The sequence below is a fragment of the Aedes aegypti genome, chromosome 1 (assembly GCF_002204515.2).
Source record: "Aedes aegypti strain LVP_AGWG chromosome 1, AaegL5.0 Primary Assembly, whole genome shotgun sequence".
NCBI lineage: Eukaryota > Metazoa > Arthropoda > Insecta > Diptera > Culicidae > Aedes > Aedes aegypti.
Window position 1 is genome coordinate 74,292,735 of NC_035107.1, and position 19,290 is coordinate 74,312,024.

Sequence of the window (19,290 nt, forward strand, 5' to 3'; positions counted from 1 at the left end):
GGAGAACGGTGTGTGGCGGCGAAGGATGAACCACGAGCTCGCCCAACTCTACGGCGAACCCAGTATCCAGGAGGTGGCCAAAGCTGGAAGGATACGATGGGCAGGGCATGTTGCAAGAATGCCGGACAGCAACCCTGCAAAGATGGTGTTCGCTTCGGATCCGGTTGGTACAAGAAGGCGTGGAGCGCAGCGAGCTAGGTGGGCGGATCAAGTGCGTATCGATTTGGCGAGCGTGGGGCAGAACCGAGGATGGAGAGATGCGGCCACGAACCGAGTATTGTGGCGTGAAATTGTTGATTCAGTGTTATCTGTGTAGATGTTAACTAAATAAATGATGAAATTGCTGGAGGAACTCCGGACAAATTGCTGAAGGAACTCCAGAAGAATTGCTGGAGATCTGCTGAGGAATTTACGAGGGCAATCTGGAAAAAATCCTGGAAGAATTTCTGAAAATACTACGGAATAACTCCAAAAGGAGCTATGAAGGAAATCCAATGGAATTCCCTGTGGAGCTCTGGAGGATAAGCTGGATACAATCCAGAAGAAGTACTGGAAAAACTCCGGAGGAATTTCTGGAGCAACTCAGAAGGAATTATCGTTAAAGCTACGAAGGAATTCTCGGAGGAACTCTGAAGGAACCCTGGACAAGTTTCTAGAGAATCTCCAAAGCAAATCCCGGAGGAACTACGGAGCAATTCCTGTAGGAATTCGAAGGCGTTCTTATAGAAACTCCGGATGTGTTTCTTGAGGAACTGCGGAGGCGTTTCTAGAGGAATGGAGAAACTAAGGAGGAAATTCGGAAAAGTTAGCGTTGGAGCTCCAGAGGAACTTTTCAGGAATAACTGGATGAGGAATAGCTTGAGTACCTCCAAAGTATTTTCTTAAATAACTTTGGAAGAATTTCCAGTGGAGAATTTGTCGAGAAGTTGCTGATTGAAATCCAGATGAATTGCCTGAGGAAATGCGGAATAATTTTTGGAAGGATTTGAAAAAAATCCTGGAGGAACTCCGGAAGAACTTCACGAGGAACTCTTGAGGAATTCCGGGAAGGAAGTCTAGAGGAATTCCCAAAGAAACTCTTGAGACATTTCCTGAGAAATTCTGCAGAAATCCTCGAAGGGAATGTAGGGAATATTTTGAAGTAGCTTCAGAAGAATTCCTTGTGGAACTCTTTTGCATTTCCAAGGAATTATTTGAGGAACTCTGGATAATTCCTGGAGAAATTCCGAAAAAAGGAGGAACCACGGAAGAAATGCGAAGGAATTCCTTGTAGAGCTCCAAAAGAATTCCCGGAGGAATATTTGGAATTTCTCCAGAGGCATTTCTGAAGGAAATTCCTAAAGGAAATCTTCGGCGAGGAATATCTAGAGAAAATTCCCACAGAAATTCCTAGGAGAAATCCCTAGATGAATTTCCTGCAGCAAATCCTTGGAGGAAATTCTGGATGAATTTCTGTAGCTAATCTCCAGAGCTATTAATGGAGGGATTTCGGAGGAATTGATGTAAGAAATCCCCGAAGAAAATTATGAACAATATCTCTGGATGAAATTCCCGGATCAATTCTTGGAGGAAATACTTAGGTCTTAGACGAATTCTTGGAGGAAATCTCCGGAGGAATTCCTAGGGAAAAACCCCGGCGGAATTTCTGAAGATATCCCTGGAAAGTTTTCTGAAACAAATTCTGAAAGAAATACCCGGAGAAATCGCTATTGGGAATTCCCTGAGGAATTCGTTGAGAAAATCCCGGAGTAATTCTTGGAGGATATCTGATGCAAATCCCAAACATTTCCTGAAGGAAATCTCTGGAAAAATTCTCAGAAAAATCGCCGATATACCTTCTGAAGAGTGAGAATTCATCCACAGAGGAATTCCTAAAGAAAATCTCCGGATAAATTCTCTGAAAAAATGCCCGAAAGAATTTCTTGACAAAATCTTTTGAAGAAATTCCTGGATAAAATAACCGGAGTTTTTGGTGGAAATCAACGGAGGAATTCTTGGAAAAAAACTATGGTGCAAATCCCCAGCGAAATTTCTGGAGCAGATCCCGGATAAATTGACTGAAAAACTCCCAAAAAGAATTCCTATTGGAAAGCCCCTAAGAAATTCCTGGAGAAAATCCTCGGACAAATTCCTGGAGCACATTTTACACCGAGGAATTGTAAAATGAGGGATATTCTACAATAGATATACTACAAGATCAAATATTAGTCGAAGTGGTTTATGTTCCGAACAGAAAAATATTCTTAAACTGCTTGATTTGTTTTTGTTTTAAAGTTCCTTAATTCCTTTTTTCAGAAAAATGGAAGGTATTTTGTGAGCACCATTATGAATGCCACTACATCTATTTACAATTCCTGGTTATAGGCATGCAAGAATTGCTAGGAAAATATCTGGATTTATTTCTGAATTACTTTCTTAAGGCATTCTTGAAAAATTCATTGAGCTGAGGAAACTTCCAACATAATTTCCAGGTTATTTTCGAACGAATCATTAAAAAAAATAATGAAAAATTCCTGGCAAAATGTTTTAAAACATTTCTGTAAATATTCTTGGAAGAATTTTTTTTTAAATATCCTGGAAGTATCTTTGAACATAAAATCCATGATGAATTTTGAGATAAGTTAAGATGGATGCTAAAAACATTTATTATCATAAAATCCTTAGGGAAATTTTAAAAAACTTTTTTTGCAAAGCATGTCAATTTCACATTTGACACGAATCATGTTAATTTGCAGTACGTAACCATTTTTAAAGTGCACATCTCATTCAATGGCTAACGCAGTGAATGTGTAACAGGTAGAATAAATCTAGAAATGGATTTATAATATCGCAAAGACACTGTCAGCTATTCGCAGGAATTTCTTAGGGGCTTCTTTTGGGGACTTTTTCAGTGAATTTATCCGGGATCTACTCCAGAAATTTCGCTGGGGATTTGCACCAGAGATTTTTTCCAAGAATTCCTCCGGTGATTTCCACCAAAAACTCCGGTTATTTTATCCAGGAATTTCTTCAAAAGATTTTGTCAAGAAATTCTTTCGGGCATTATTTTAGAGAATTTATCCGGAGATTTCCCACAGAAATTTCTTCCGAAATTTCACTCAGGAATTTCTTCGGCAATTTCAACGATTTTTACGGGGATATCCCTCAAGAACTCATTCGGAGATTTTCTCCAGGAAATCCCCAGGAGATCTGTAATAGCAATTCCGCCGAGGATTCCTCCAGAAACTCGTCTGGCAATTTTCTCTATGAATTCCTCCGGGGATTCCCCCAAGAACTCTCCCGGGGATTTTCTCCAGCAATTTGTTTTTGGAATTCCTCCGGGGATTACCCCCAGGAATTGCTACGAGAGGTACCTCAAGTAGCACCTCCGGGGATTTCTTTCCGAAATTCCTCCTGGGATTTCCTCCAGAAATTCCTCCGGAAATTTTTTCCAAGAATTCCTCCGGAGATTTTCTTTAGGAATTCCTCTGTGGATGAATTTCACTCTCTCCAGGATTTTTCGGGGATTTTTCAAAGAATTTTTCCAGAGATTTCCTCCAGAAAATTTTTGGGATTTGCATCAGATATCCTCCAAGAATTACTCCGGGGTTTTCTCAACGAATTCCTCAAGGATTTCTCCGGGTATTTCTTTCAGAATTTGTTTCAGAAAACTTTCCAGGGATATCTTCAGAAATTCCGCCTGGGTTTTCCCCTAGGTATTCCCTTGGAGATTTCCTCCAAGAACTCGTCTAAAACCTAAGTATTTCCTCCAAGAATTGATCCGGGAATTTCATCCAGAGATTTTGTCCATAATTTTCTTCGGGGATTTCTTACATCAATTCCTCCGAAATCCCTCCATTAATAGCTCTGGAGATTAGATACAGAAATTCATCCAGAATTTCCTCCAAGGATTTGCTCCAGGAAATTCATCTAGGGATTTCTTCCAGGAATTTCTGTGGGAATTTTCTCTAGATATTCCTCGCCGAAGATTTCCTTCAGGAATTTCCTTCAGAAATGCCTCTGGAGAAATTCCAAATATTCCTCCGGGAATTCTTTTGGAGCTCTACAAGGAATTCCTTCGCATTTTTTCCGTGATTCCTCCTTTTTTCGGAATTTCTCCAGGAATTATCCAGAGTTCCTCAAATAATTCCTTGGAAATGCTCCAGAGTTCCACAAGGAATTCTTCTGAAGCTACTTCAAAAAATTCCCTACATTCCCTTCGAGGATTTCTGCAGAATTTCTCAGGAAATGTCTCAAGAGTTTCTTCGGGAATTCCTCTAGACTTCCTTCCCGGAATTCCTCAAGAGTTCCTCGTGAAGTTCTTCCGGAGTTCCTCCAGGATTTTTTCCAAATCCTTCCAAAAATTATTCCGCATTTCCTCAGGCAATTCCTTTGGATTTCAATCAGCAACTCCTCGGAAATTTCTCCGGATTTCCACTAGAAATTCTTCCAAAGTTATATCCTTTGGAGGTACTCTAGCTATTCCTCATCCAGTTATTCCTGAAAAGTTCCTCTGGAGCTCCAACGCTAACTCCTCCGAATTTCCTCCTTAGTTTCTCCAGAAATTCCTCTAGAAACGCCTCCGTAGTTCCTCAAGAAACACATCCGGAGTTTCTATAAGAACGCCTTCGAATTCCTACAGGAATTGCTCCGTAGTTCCTCCTGGATTTGCTTTGAAGATTCTCAAGGAACTTGTCCAGGGTTCCTTCAGAGTTCCTCCGAGAATTCCTTCGTAGCTTTAACGATAGTTCCTTCTGAGTTGCTCCAGAAATTCCTCCGGAGTTTTTCCAGTACTTCTTCTGGATTGTATCCAGCTTATCCTCCAGAGCTCCACAGGGAATTCCATTGGATTTCCTTCATAGCTCCTTTCGGAGTTATTCCGAAGTAGTTTCAGATATTATTCTAGGATTTTTTCCAGATTACTCTCGTAAATTCCTCAGCAGATCTCCAGCAGTTCTTCTAGAGTTCCTTCAGCAATTTGTCCGGAGTTCCTCCAACAATTCATCCGGAATTCCTCCAGGATTTTTTTAGGAGTTCCTCCAGGAATTCCTTCAGAGCTGTTTTGGGCATTCATCCAGCAATTCCTGCAGACTTCCTTCTGGAAATCCCCCAGAGCTCCACCGGGAATTTTTCAAAGTACTCCGGGCTTCCAAGTTTCTCCAGGAATTCTTTCGGATTTTCTCCAGGAATTCTCTCAGATTTTCTCAAGGAGTTCCATCGTAGTTTCTCTAGAAATTCCTCCAAGAATTCTTTCGAAATTTTTGCCGGGAATCCCTTTATGGATCTAGGAATTCTTTCGGAGTTCCTCCAGAAAATCCTCGGAGTTCTTCAAGGAGTTCCTTTGGAGATCCTTCAGAAATATCTCCAAAGTTCCAAGACACCAACCCCGGGTTGAAACGTTGGGCAAGTTATAAACCTTGTTTTATTTTCTGAAAGACTGCGAAGCCGTTATATCAGATCGATTAAGAGTTACAGTCGAACCCAGCCAGATTCCTCCAGGATTTCCTCCATAGTTCCTTCAGGATTTTGTTTCGAAGTTTCTCTAGAAAATATTCCACAATTCCTCCAGGAATTCTTTTGGAGGTCCGCTACGAATTTCTTCAGAGTTCCTCATGGAATTTTTGTCGGAGTTCCTCAAGCAATTCCTCCAGGAATTTTCCAGAGTTCGTGCAGTAATTTATCGGAAATCCTCCGGAATTCCGCTAGGAATTCCTCAAGAGTTACTCCGGAAATTCCCCTAGATTTTCTCCGTGAAATATCCCAGAGTTCCTCATGGTATTCCTCCGGAGTTCCTTAAGTCTTCTTCTTCTTTTTGGCATTAACGACCTCACTAGCTTAGTGTTCTTATGAGTACTTCCACAGTTATTAACTGAGAGCTTTCTTTGCCAAAGTTGCCATTTTCGCATTCGTATCTCGTTTGACAAGTACGATGATACTCTATGCCCAGGGAAGTCAAGGAAACTTCCACTACAAAAAGATCCTGGACCGACCGGGAATCGAACCCAGACACCTTCAGCATGGCTTTGCTTTGTAGCCGCGGAGTCTAACCACTCGGCTAAGGAGTTCCTTAAGTGTTATGTACGAATTTGTCCAGGGTTCCTTCAGAGTTCCTCCGATAATTCCTTCGTAGCTTCAACGGTAATTCCTCCGGAGTTGCTCAAGAAATTCTTCCAAAATTGTTGCAGTAATTCTTCTGAATTCCATCCAGCATATCCTCCGGAGTTCCTCCAGAGTTCTACAGGGAATTCCATTGGATTTTCTTCATAGCGACTTCCTACGAACTCAGGAATTTTAGGATGAGGTCTCAAGGGATTCTTGAAGGAACTCCCTATGAAAATTTTGAAGAAATTCCCGGGAAAGGAATCCTCAGAAATTCTTGGAGGACCTCTCAAAGGAATTTGTGGAAGAACTCCTGAAGAAAGTTTTGGAGGAATTCCTGGAGGCCTTCCATGAAAACTCTCGGGTATATTCTTGGAAAATTCTCGGAGGAACAACCGGCAGGATTCCTGGAGAAACTGCGGTAGAATTTCTGGAGAAGCTGCCAGATTCTTGAAGCAACTCGCGTGTAAATTCCTAAAGGAACTACAGTACAGTTCCTGGAGGAGCTCCGGAGAAATTGTGGGAGGGATTCCAGAGGAATTTAGGAAGCAACGTTTGAAAAAAAGAATCAGTGGAGCTTCGAAGTAATTCCAGAAGAAACTCCCTAAGAGTACCCGGATGAAGTCCCAAGGAATTGCCGAAGAACAAATTCTCGGTGGAGCTCTAGAGACTTTTTCGGAAGAACTGTTGAGAAACTACCGGTGGAGCTCCAGAGGAACTTCGGAAGAATAGCTGGAAGAACTCCGAAAGAATGTATAGAAAAATTCCTGGAGAAACTCTGGAGGAATTTCCAGATCAATTCTGGAGGAATGGATCTTTAAAGTAAACACAATTAACCAAACTTCGAGTGGTTCTTCAAGGAATATTATCAGACATTTTTCCATCGAGTCTATTGAAGATTTTTTCAAGGATTCCTGGAATTCAATTTTTGCATCAACTCATTCATCGATATCCTCATGAGATTTCTTGTTTCAAACATTTTTCAGCACCTCTATGAAGAATTTGTTGGATAATTTGAGAAGAATTGAATTGAAAATTACATGTATTCCTCAAAAAACATCTGGAGAAAATCCATTTTGAATTTGTTGACGATTATTCTGCTTTTATAAGAGAACCTGAGAGATTCCTGATGTAATCCCTAGATAAATTTCAACACGAATATCTTAGTAAATATCAGGATGAATTTAGTAAGCACTTTTAAACGAATTCCACTACAAATTTGGTGAGTGTTACCATGAACAATTTCTTAAAGAAGAGCTGAAAAATTCATAGAAGAGTTTATTTGACAATTCGTCGGTGTAGACACTTTTTTTTTAAATGTCTGGATGCATCCCTGAATTAATTTCTCGAGATATTCTTGAATAGTTAATGGGGCTGGGGAAACTTCTAGCAAAGTTTCTAGGTTATTTTTGAATGAATCATTAAACAATTTAACTCCTGGCGTTAACAGTTGAATTAGATTCACAGTAAAATTGGGACTGGGATACATTCAAAGCTTTTAAGTATCGTAAGCGTGTTACTGCTTCCAAATGTTTAGCAGCATCCTTGCAGTCTTTGGAACATTGCACAGAGCCTTCAAATAAACTGATATGAATCAACCAGATAAACATTTTCTGTATGTTGAATGTTGTTTCATCAATACTATTATGCAGTACTTTGAAACATTAAGATCAATCATCAACAAAAAAATAACAAACCGATCAATGTTTTACTTCACTCCTTCAACATTTTGAAAAGTTGATTTCCATCGGACAAAAATGAGTTTCAAACAGCATGCAAAAGAACGCACAGCAGCGTGTGCTTAATCATACGCGCCAAGCTGTTGTTGCCTAAACCTGAGATCAAGTGTGCTGTGCGCGGATGCAAACAATGCGTCAAGTTTTGCAACACAGTGGGGTGAAATGAACTGTTACCTGTTGCGTTTACGGACCAAAATTTATGACCCAAAGTGGCGTGTTCAAATCAAAATTGCAAGAGAACGCGTAGAGATAGCAGTTTGGTGTCAAAGAACGAATTGTAGAGCAGCTTGAAGCACACAACTTTGCTTAAGACAAGCATGAAATTTATTACGCATTTTTTAAAGTAAACTGACAAAAACAAGAGAAAAATCACTACCTTTGAACTTATTTGCTCTTAAAATTGAATTTATTTGCAAAACCCATTAGATGTAAAGTTGTTAGTAGATTGGAAATTTAATTAGCTTTCAAATGGAAGTGAGAGAATTGAGATTCGTTGAACTATTCCAAAGTTATAACCACTTAAAGACAAACATATCCTAAAACATTAAATGTTTAATAACTCGGTAACAGTTAAGAATTGACCATATCCGTAGAACGATTTTTTTCATCTAACATGGTCCTCTATCACCCCTTAAAATGTCTGCACTCACGAACCTAACACCCTGTATGTAAAGTTATGGGGATCCTTTCCTTAAGTGACCCATTTCGTCCACCCATCCTTACCATCTTTATGTATTCGAATGTAATGACCGCTTCTTTGCTTCCAGAAATGTACCGTTCGTCACCAGCACAACGAGGAGTGCAATGATCTCATCACGATGGAAAAACGCATCCAGTTCCCGATCGAGATGTCAATGCCCTGGATTCTAACCGATCACATTCTCCGCACGAAGGAGCCCTCCATGATGGAGTACGTGCTGTATCCGCTAGATCTCTACAACGATTCAGCCCTGTACGCTTTGACCATCTTCCGGAAGCAGTTCTTGTACGATGAAGTGGAGGCTGAAGTCAACCTGTGCTTCGATCAGTTCGTGTACAAACTGAGCGAACAGGTCTTCGCTCACTACAAGCAGCTGGCCGGAAGCATCTATCTGGACAAACGATTCCGCGTTGAATGCGAAGTGCTTGGTATCAACTTCCAATCTCACCCGAGGAACAATCGCTACGAGACTCTTCTCAAGCAGCGGCACGTTCAGTTACTCGGTCGCTCGATCGATTTGAACAAACTCATAACCCAGCGAATCAACGCCGATATGCAGAAGAGTTTGGAGTTGGCGATCTGCCGCTTCGAAGCCAGCGACATAACCGGAGTCGTCGAACTGGAAGCGCTGCTTGCAGTTAACAAGCTCTGCCACAAACTTCTCTCCCGATTCCTTGCCCTGGACGACTTTGACGCCATGCTGAAGGAAGCCAACCACAACGTTCTTGCCCCGTACGGCCGGATCACGCTGCATGTTTTTGTCGAACTGAATTACGATTTCCTCTCGAACTACTGTTACAATGCCGCCACAAATCGCTTCGTTCGCAGCAAGCTTCAAATCCCATTTTCCGGGGCCATCACTCGCGAGAAGGCTCCCGTCATGTCCCACTACTATCTGTGGGGCTCTAAACCCCTGAACGCGGCTTTCTCCACTCAGTATGGCCAGTACACGGGCTTCGTCGGGTCGTTCCACTTCCACGCCATGTGCCGGCTGCTGGGATACCAAGGAATCGCCGTCGTGATGGAGATCATCCTCAAGGACATCGTCAAACCGCTGATCCAGGGCAATTTGCTCCAGTTCACCAAAACTCTGATGTCCGCGATGCCAAAATCGTGCAAGCTTCCCCGGTGCGACTACGGATCGCCGGGAGTGCTCAGCTATTACCAGGCGCACCTGGTCGACATCGTGCAGTATCCGGATGCGAAAACCGAACTGTTTCAGCTGTTCCGTGAGTTGGGCAATTCGCTGCTGTTCTGTCTGTTGATCGAGCAGGCCCTTTCGCAGGAGGAGGTGTGCGATCTGCTGCACGCGGCACCATTCCAGAACATCTTGCCGAGACCGTACTGCAAGGAGGGCGAAAAACCGGAAACCAAGCAGAAGCGACTGGAGACGAAGTACTCATCGCTGCAGATTGTGCCGAACATCGAGAAGCTGGGAACGGCCAAGGTAGGTTGGGGTTGAGATTTTTATTGCGGGAAATCTGTTTTTAATACATTTCGACCTCTTTTTACGATCATGATAGACCGGAAGTTAAAATAGGTGTTGCATGATATGCAGTCTACCGATGCACACATGCTTATGTGTATCTGGCAACTCTGCTCAGACAAACTAAGCAGAAGTTTAATATTCCAAACTCACAACAAGACAGTGAAAATCGAATATTCGGCCATTTGGCCAAATGCCATCTGGTCTAATAATGAAACACAGTCAGGTTCTCAACAGTGCTAATGAGTTGGGTTCAGGAGTGTGCACCAAAAGTGCATTGAGGGTTGAAACGGATATTCTGTCACAGTACTTGGAAGTCGTAGAAAACCTTGAGGATCTGCAGCTTATCGTGTATTCAGCTGCAGTAGCTGTAGTTGAGACGTTGGGATTGCGAACGCGCCCGCAAAGAGAAGATGGCTCACAGAAACCCATATGAATGCGACGCCTTGAGAGCCGAATCGCCACACTGCGGTCAAAGGTTGGTCTATTAATACAGTACAAGCAGGGGAATCGGTCAACGAGATTAATTCGTCATGTTGCTGAAATTGTTAGACCCGCAGAGCTCCGAGATCTCAGAGAAGTCGACATTACTGAGATCCTCGACACCCATGTATAGCGGTTGAGTGCTCTTGCGAAACGATTGCGACATTATGGAGAATGTTCGAAGCGATAGGAACAAAACCGGATGTTCAACATAATCTAGAGGGAGTTCTACAACTGCATCTGAAATGACAAGGTCGATTTTGGCGAGGGACTTCCAGAGATTGGCGACGTTACACAATTTTGAACCAATTTATGGGAGAACCCCACCGAACACAACGGCGATGTGATGTGGTTAGCAGAAGGAGAGAGGCAATGTGATGGAATTGGAGACATGGCTGCGGTCGTGGTAACCGCTCAGGATATACGTGAAACTACCCGTTATACCAGGAATTGGGCTGCACCAGGACCTGATTTTATGCAAAATTTTTGGTATAAAAAACTCACAACGATCTATGGGCGGATGGCGGAATGCTTCAATACGGTACTAGGAGAAAACACGCAGCTACCGGAAGCTATCACCAGGGGTGTCACATTTCTTCTGCCAAAGGACCAAAACACAGCTGACCCAGTGAAGGACAGACCAAAAACGTGCCTTTCAAGTCTGTATAAAGTGCTATCGTCGGTAATAGCGAAGAGGGTTCAAGCCCAATGTGACGCCAACAACTTGACGACCGAGGAACAGAAATGATGTCGCAGAAACACGCAAGGCTGCAAAGATCATCGTCATCGTAGATGCAGTCATTGTAAAGCAAGCTACCCAAAAGCAAAGGAACCTGAGTATGGCGTACATCGAACACATCCCTACACATTACCGACGGTACAGCCACAGACAAACAGACGTCACACTCTCATCGATGTCCATCGACCACCTTTTTAACGGTCGATTTGAATAAATGGTAGGTGGCCAACTCACCACCCGCAGCGCTCGCGTCGTTTTTGTTCGTGTTTGACGTTTACACACTACCGCCACCTGTTGGCTGATCGGCCAAACACACCGATTTTAGCATTGGGCGTATATGTTCTCGCGACTATGATTTTTATCGAAATTTGTTCTAAGTGTTACGTCTGTTTCTCTGTGGTACAGCTGTGTTACGGTCCAGGACTCTCAGCATCAGGAGGGGGATTTTTCAAGGCGACACCTTCAATCCGCTGTGGTTTTGCCTGGCCATGAACCCCCTCAGCAAAGCACCCAACCAATGCAACTATGGCTACCAACTGAAAAGTGGGGAAAGGAATACAAAAGTTACCCACACCTTCTATATGAACGACCTGAAGCTATTTGCGGAATCAGTACACTGCCCATAACTGCATAACAGTCACATTCGACATTTTTGGCAAATTGGAGTTAATACCATGGAGAGTCATCAAATGATAAATACTTTCGATCAACTTACTGAAATCTGTGAGATTGTTTTAGAAAATTCGAAAAAAATACCAAGTTGTTTTGTCACATTGACAATTGTAACCGCATAACAGTCACATTGAGATTATACATGAGCCTCATAATGTAGTAGCAACGAAATTTCTATCAGAATTATTTTCTGACCATTCACCCAATATGCGATATGAGTTGTACAAAATTTCAGCCTCAAATAAGCTCTTTTGAATTCTCAATGATTTTTTGAAATTTTAGTTTCCTCCCATACTGCAGTGAAATGCAAACTTAGTATCCCATTTACTCAATGCCTACTTTTGTCGAATGTTACAAATATGCAGTTATGGGCAGTACAGAGGCTGCATCAGCTGTTGCAGCTAGTTACGACATTCAGTAACGACATCCGGATGGAGTTTGGTATTGCCGGTCAATTCAGGAGGAGATTCGGAATATGGTTGAAGGTGAAACATATAAATACCTCGGATTCCTGCAACTTAGAGGTATTCGTCACACGATGATCAAGAAGGAGCTGCAGGAAAAGTTCTTGTCACGTGTCAATTGTATTTTGAAGAACTTTCTGTCTGCCGGCAACAAGGTGAAGGCGATCGACACGCTTGCTGTGCCCCTGTTGACGTATAATTTCGGGGTGGTAAAGTGGACCAAGACTGACTTGGAGGCGATCGAACGAGCAGTACGAGTGGCGTTCACCAAGCATCGAATGCGCCCCCCAAAATCGTTCATTGAGAGAGTCACCCTGCCACGTGCAGCAGGAGGAAGAGGCATCACCGATATCCTGGCACTATGTGTCTTCCAGATCCAGCAGCTGCGGGCATATTTCGTAGAATGCCAGAACCGCCACGAAATTTACCGCACTGTATGCGAAGCTGACCACGGTTTCAGCGCCCTGCATCTGGCGCAGGAGGATTACCAGCTGAACTGCGACATCAAAACCGTCGATGAGATGATCGCATCGTGGAAGCAGAAGAAGTTGCATGGAACGCATCCCCCATCAACAGGAGCTCGAACACATCGATAAGGTGGTGTCAAACACGTGGCTGGTGCGGGGTGATCTCGAAGACGTAGAGGACCGCTGTAGGAAGTGCAATTCAGTAGGGGAGACTATCGAGCATGTCGTTGCTGGCAGTATAAGCTGGATCAGCCTACCTCGATCGTTACAACGAAGTTGCCAAGATTGTGCACTAACAGCTTGCTCTTAAGCACAACTTGGTGAATCGATTTGTATTTGTACTACTACAAGTACCTGCCTGACCTGGTTCTGGAAAATTGTTGCATAAAGCTGTACTGGGATCGCAAGATCACAACGGACGTCCTCATCCGTGCCAACCGCCCCGACATTGTAGTCTACGACAACAGGATGAAACGATATTCAATCAACGTTCTCTAACAAGATAGCAAAGTACCACGACTTGGCGGAGGAGTTGAAGCAGATGTGGCACCTAGAGGACGTCCGTATAGTTCCGGTAGTCCTCTCAGCAATCGGAATTGTCCCGAAATCTCTCCTAAGGTTCCTAGTCGAGCTGGAATTGAAGAAGGACCTACACATCATCCAATAAGCGGTGATTGTTGGAACCTGCAGCATAGTCAAACGGTTCCTGAACCAGCACAACTGAGAAGCTCATCCAGCAGACTCATTAGGATAAGTAAACCGATAAATGAGATCCACAGATCCAAATCCCCTTTGGCATACAGATTGCCCGGGGTAGGTGAAAGTTTCCAGCATTTTTTGCTGAGAAGTGCCAAAATTCTATAATAGTAATTAATAATAAAAACACCTTTAAATGGCTTATAACCATTTTCAAAATGTCTGTATTTTAAACGGCTTAAAATGACTCGAAATGACTTAAAATTACTAAAAATGGTCTAAAACGGCTTCAAATGACTAAACATTTAAAATAGAATTAAGATGGCTTAAGATGACCAAATTCAGCTTAAAATGACTTTAAACGGCTTGAAATTACAAAAACAGCCTAAAACAGCTTGAAATAGATTGAAACGGTTGAAAACGGCATAAGATGACTTAAAAATAGCGGTACTTTGGTGCTTGAGACAAAATCTTGTACCGCATGTTCCGCTATTAAATAGACAAAATTGATTTTATTTCAAGTTTAAACAAACGTTGTCGACAAAAATTCCTTACCGAATTATAAGGTCATGAACATTCTCACAGATCCCTGAACACGAATTTCGAACTTGGCAGATTATAACAAATATTTAGCAGATCTAGAGGCAGATAAGTAGCTTACACATTTCTAGACAAGATTTTGACTAAAACTTTACGAAAACCTTGGGCTTGATTCTATTAAAATGTTAGGCAGCTTTGTCACAAAATCTTCTCACACAATCTTCAAGGGATTTCCTACAGACATCTGAGAGAATACCTCTACATTTTTAAAAGGATTTTGAAATGGGTCTTGTTGAGGTTCTGACTGAATCCTAGGGACAATTTTCTTAGAATACTTCTCAGGGGCCTTCCTTAGCCGAGTGGTTAGAGTCCATGCTAAAGGTGTCTGGGTTCGATTCCCGGTTGGTCCAGAATTTTTTCGTAATGGAAATTTCCTTGACTTACCTGGGCATAGAGTATCATCGTACCTGCCACACGTTATACGAATGCGAAAATGGCAACTTTGGCAAAGAAAGCTCTCAGTTAATAACTGTGGAAGTACTCATAAGAACACTACGCTGAGAAGCCGGCTCTGTCCCAGTAAGGACGTTAAGGTGCAAGTAAAAATGAAGCAAATGTCAAAAATTAAAAAGCAGTTAAAGATTTCCTCCCGGAATCCGGGAATTTCTCTGTTAGAGATTTCTTGTAAGATCTTTCCAGAGATTTTAGCAGAAGATCCTCCGTAATAATCACTTTCGATATCTCAAAATCCTTATCAGCCCGAAGGTTAGTTTCTTCGGTTCATTAAGTCATTACTGTTGTTTGTACAACACTGTTGGAAAAACCTCGCTTTTCGCTCACAACAGCAGTGTGGTGGTTTTGACAGTGTCGAACCGCGAGACGATTATAGGTTAAGGATCTTGAGATACAGACAATTGAAGAAAAGTTGTTACTAGCGCCACCTAGCGGAAAAATTCTCAATCATATTTTTCATCGTCAGAGAGCCCTTGATCTGCTAAATAACTTTGCCGAACACACAAACCTTCTAGCTCATTTGGACGATGATATATTCGTTTCAGGCCAATTTTGGACCTCTCGTATCCAGGCTAGGAAAAGGAGAAGAGTCAGGGGGAATGTCTCACCCAAGAATTGTAAGACCGACTAACCGCATTTAGGGTAAATGATGGCTTCGGCACCCTGAGGGTATTTTCGGCAGCACTAACTTAACGTCCTTGTTTAAATTTATCTATGAAACAAGAGTTAACTTCAATGTACTCAACACATTCCTTGAACTATAATCTTCCATGTAAATCATATCTTTCACAAAAATATTATATAACATAGGTTTTATCATTAAATCAAATAAATGCTTACGAAATTATTGTCATTCGTGAGCTGCCGAATAAAACAACACAAGAACAGCTTACAAAAACTCACCACTTTTAAAGGTCCAATTCTCAGCTCCAATGCCAATTTTTTTACACAAGCTACGCACCGATCACTTATGCACTATTGAACTTTTGATTTGTAAGTAAAGCACTCGAAAATACTTAATTTTTATGCTTTGAATCACAAATTGAAATTAATGCACTTTGATTTCCTCGGCAATCAATTTTTATTACTGGACTAGGTTGCCAGAAAACCATATTCAATTGCGGTGTATTTATTATTCACGATTTAAATTCAAAGAAAAAATAGAACACAACTAATTAATTTATTGGAAATAGCCAACAAAGCATGCATTGGTAACAATTGAACCTTTTAATACTTTCTTATTAGTAGATTGTAGGGCATAATCTTCAATACACTGAGAAACATATACAATATACGTCTTTTAATAGTTGAACTATTTTGGCAACACTCCTGTTTTTCTAGGCAATCAGAGGATGATGTTTTTGTGTCAAGTCATAAGTGAATTGATTTGCAAAGGGCCTATTCTGATTTTCTTATACACTGAAAATAATAGGAACGCAAATCAATTTTACTGGCAAAGTTTGGATTTTGATCCGAATGGATCCAACAATGTTCATAAACCAGAAAAAAATCGTGGAATATTGAAAACAAATGTGCAAGTATCGTCGTTCGGGGCCAGATTTGGCCAAAAATGTGTAAGTCCTCATTTATTTTTGAACAAATTTCGCAATTTGACTTGATCTGTTCGGCTAAAAAAAATGTATTCTCATTGCAAACATATATTTCACGGTAGCCTCAGGCAGGCATCAAAATTATCAGATAGACGATGATGCTATCATCTATCTGATAGACAACTGATACTACCAGTTCAGCCAGATGATACTAACACTTCTTGTCCATCCTGATAGTATCACTGAGAGAATGGTTCCTATCAGAGATAGAAGATAGAGTGATAGTATCCCTATCCCAAAAAAATCTTATGATAATACTATCAGTACAACATCTCTAAAATAACAATGATAGAGGTTTTATCTTTATCAATTGATAAAAATAGAATAAAAATTGTTGGACGATTGGTATAGAAAATTAACTAAATTCCATATTTAGCAATCCAATGTGGCGGCTTCAGGAGTGTAAGAATTGTTGGAAACCCATGCAATATGGGTATTTTCGGAACGGGCACGATGAGGATATGACGAAAATCGATATTCGACGCCATTTTGAAATCCAATATGGCGGCCTCCGGATTAAAAATTAAAAACCCATGCAATATGGGCATTTTCCGAACGAGCGCGACGAGGGGATGACGAAAATCGATGCTCGATGCCATTTTGAAATCCAAGATGGCGGCATCTGGTCAAGGAAAATTGTTGAACCCCATGCAATATGGGTATTTTCGGAACGGGCACGACGAGGGGATGATGAACATCGTTATCCGACGCCATTTTGAAATCCAAGATGGCGGCATCTGGTCCAGGAAAATTGTTAGAAACCCATGCAATATGAGTATTTTCGGAACGGGCGCGACGAGAGAATGACAAAAATCGATATCCGACGCCATTTTGAAATCCAAGATGGCGGCCTCCGGTTTGGTAAAATCATTGAAAACCCATGCAATATGGGTATTTTTGGGACGGGCGCGACGAGGGGATGATGAAAATCGATGTTCGACGCCATTTTGAAATCCAAGATAACGGCCGCCGGATTAGAAAAATCATACCTCGATATAACGTAACCTCTTTATAACGTAACTCAATATAACATGAACAAAAACATGATTTATGAATGATACATGATTTCCGTCATACCCTCATCGTGTCCATTCCAAAAATACCCATATTGAATGGGTTTCAATGATTTTACTAAACTGGATGCTGCCATCTTGGATTTCAAAATGGCGTCGAACATCGATATCCGTCATCTTCTCGTCGCAACTGTTCCGAAAATACCCATATTGCATTGGTTTTCAACGATTTTCCTTAAACGGAGGCCGCCATCTTGGATTTCAAAATGGCGTCGCACATCGTTTTCCGTCATCACCTCGTCGCGCTCGTTTCGATAATATCCATGAGAACATACCTTGATTTATTTTTATTGGCTTTTTCCCATTATGCGCAAGATTTTGGTTTCAGTATTTGTATCAATGATAGGATAGATAGGGATAGCTATAGAATTTTGCAAATAGTATATTTTCCCCAAAGATAGATGATAAAGATATGCTTGATCCAACAGTGATAAAAAATGCTGATAGTATCTCCATTCGTCTATCAATTGATAGAGATAATATAGTCTATCTTATATTCATCATTTTTCAAGAAGTGATAGTATCCCCGTATCCCTATCACTACCCATAGTGATAGTATCATTTGATAGTATCAAAAGATAGACGTTATAATGGTAAATGAGAGGGATAAATTTGAAGCCTGTTACCTGGAATCGAACCAAGAACCTTGTGATCGATATGCTCGTGCGCACTCCCCTCGTCTATCGGGTTTATGGACAAAAGGTCGAAATTGATTTGCTTGGTGGAAAATTTTTCCTTCTTTGAAAAAAGATTTTCGAGTTTTTGTCTCCCCTTTTTTGTTCTTCAACCTTTTGTCCTTTCGATCTTTTGTCCTTTCGGCCTTTTGTCCTTTCGACCTTTGGTCTTTGGATCTTCTGTCCTTTCGACCTTTAGTCTTTGGATCTTCTGTCCTTTCGACCTTTTGTCATAGATTCTTAAGGCAAAATGTATGAATTTCTATAGTCCAGATCGCCGCATGTAGAATTGATACGCAATAAGAACAAATCAAGAGAACCGTGCCATTCCCTCCTCCGCAACGGTCCTTGTATGAAAAAGTAAATTTTGTGTTTGAGCCTACTCCCCCTAACCCTAGAGCGTTACGTAATTTGTGGACGGCGCCTTAGTCTGCACAAATTTAGTGGCGTTGTGTATTCAATATGACTCTCAGCTATTCTATTTATAGCTGCAATGCTGTTATCAGTGTAGTCTGTATTTTTCTGCATTCGCCATTTCAACGAGTAGAACATAATTAATGACGTTCAATTTCAGGCATTGTCAACAAATACGAAAAGTTACCAATACATAACCTAGTTTTTGTACATTTTTGGATTGCCGAAGAGATCAATTTTGTTGCCGACAATAATTGCATTGCCGATAAAAGAACAAGTGCCTCGTGACTTTGGTGAGGAAAAATAGACGATTTAGAGAACAAAATAGTGTGTTGTGCATAATAATTAATAAATTAAATGTGCTCAAGTGTAGTTCAGGGTTCTCCTGTTAATTGTTGTGCTTTGTTGTTGTGTATAATTGTCTTCCTAAAAGTTCAACTGCTTAGGCTGCCGACAATACGTAAGTTCCCCTACTTCAAACTTTATGTCAAATGAATTGAACTACTAGTCTCCGAGATGTGGCAATTTAAAATTTAAAGTTTCGTTTCAGGTTTTTAAAAGTTAATGGATTAAAATTGTTCAAATGGCTTAAACGGTTTAAAACGGCCTTCAAAATTGGCTTTCGACTAAAAACGGCTTAAACTGTGCATAAGGCGGCATCTAAAAATTACGTAACGCTCTAGGGGGAGGGGAGAGTATGCTCAAACGTTATGGTTCATACAAAAAATCGAAATTTTTTATACAAAAAGCGTTACGGACGGGGGGGGGGGGAGTTGTTCAAAAATTTTCAATTTTAGCGTTACGTAATAAATGGATGCTTCCTAAGGAATCAACTATAACAAACGTAACGTTTTATAGAGAAAATGTACATTTATGGTGCGCCCGTTCGATTTTGACAACTGTACCGTTCGCTCCCAACATGTAGGGCAACAATTGGGTTTA

General features: G+C 41.2%; 1 protein-coding gene across 3 annotated transcripts in view; it reads left to right on the top strand.

The window, feature by feature from the left end:
- LOC5569921 (cytoplasmic FMR1-interacting protein) overlaps positions 1 to 19,290 on the top strand; it is a 71,457-nt gene that overhangs the window by 37,868 nt on the left and 14,299 nt on the right. For all 3 annotated transcript variants that reach the window (XM_021840084.1, XM_021840093.1, XM_021840090.1), the window contains exon 5: positions 8,585 to 9,964. In XM_021840084.1, the coding sequence (XP_021695776.1) occupies positions 8,585 to 9,964 (1,380 nt within the window). The remainder of the gene's footprint in view (positions 1 to 8,584; positions 9,965 to 19,290) is intronic.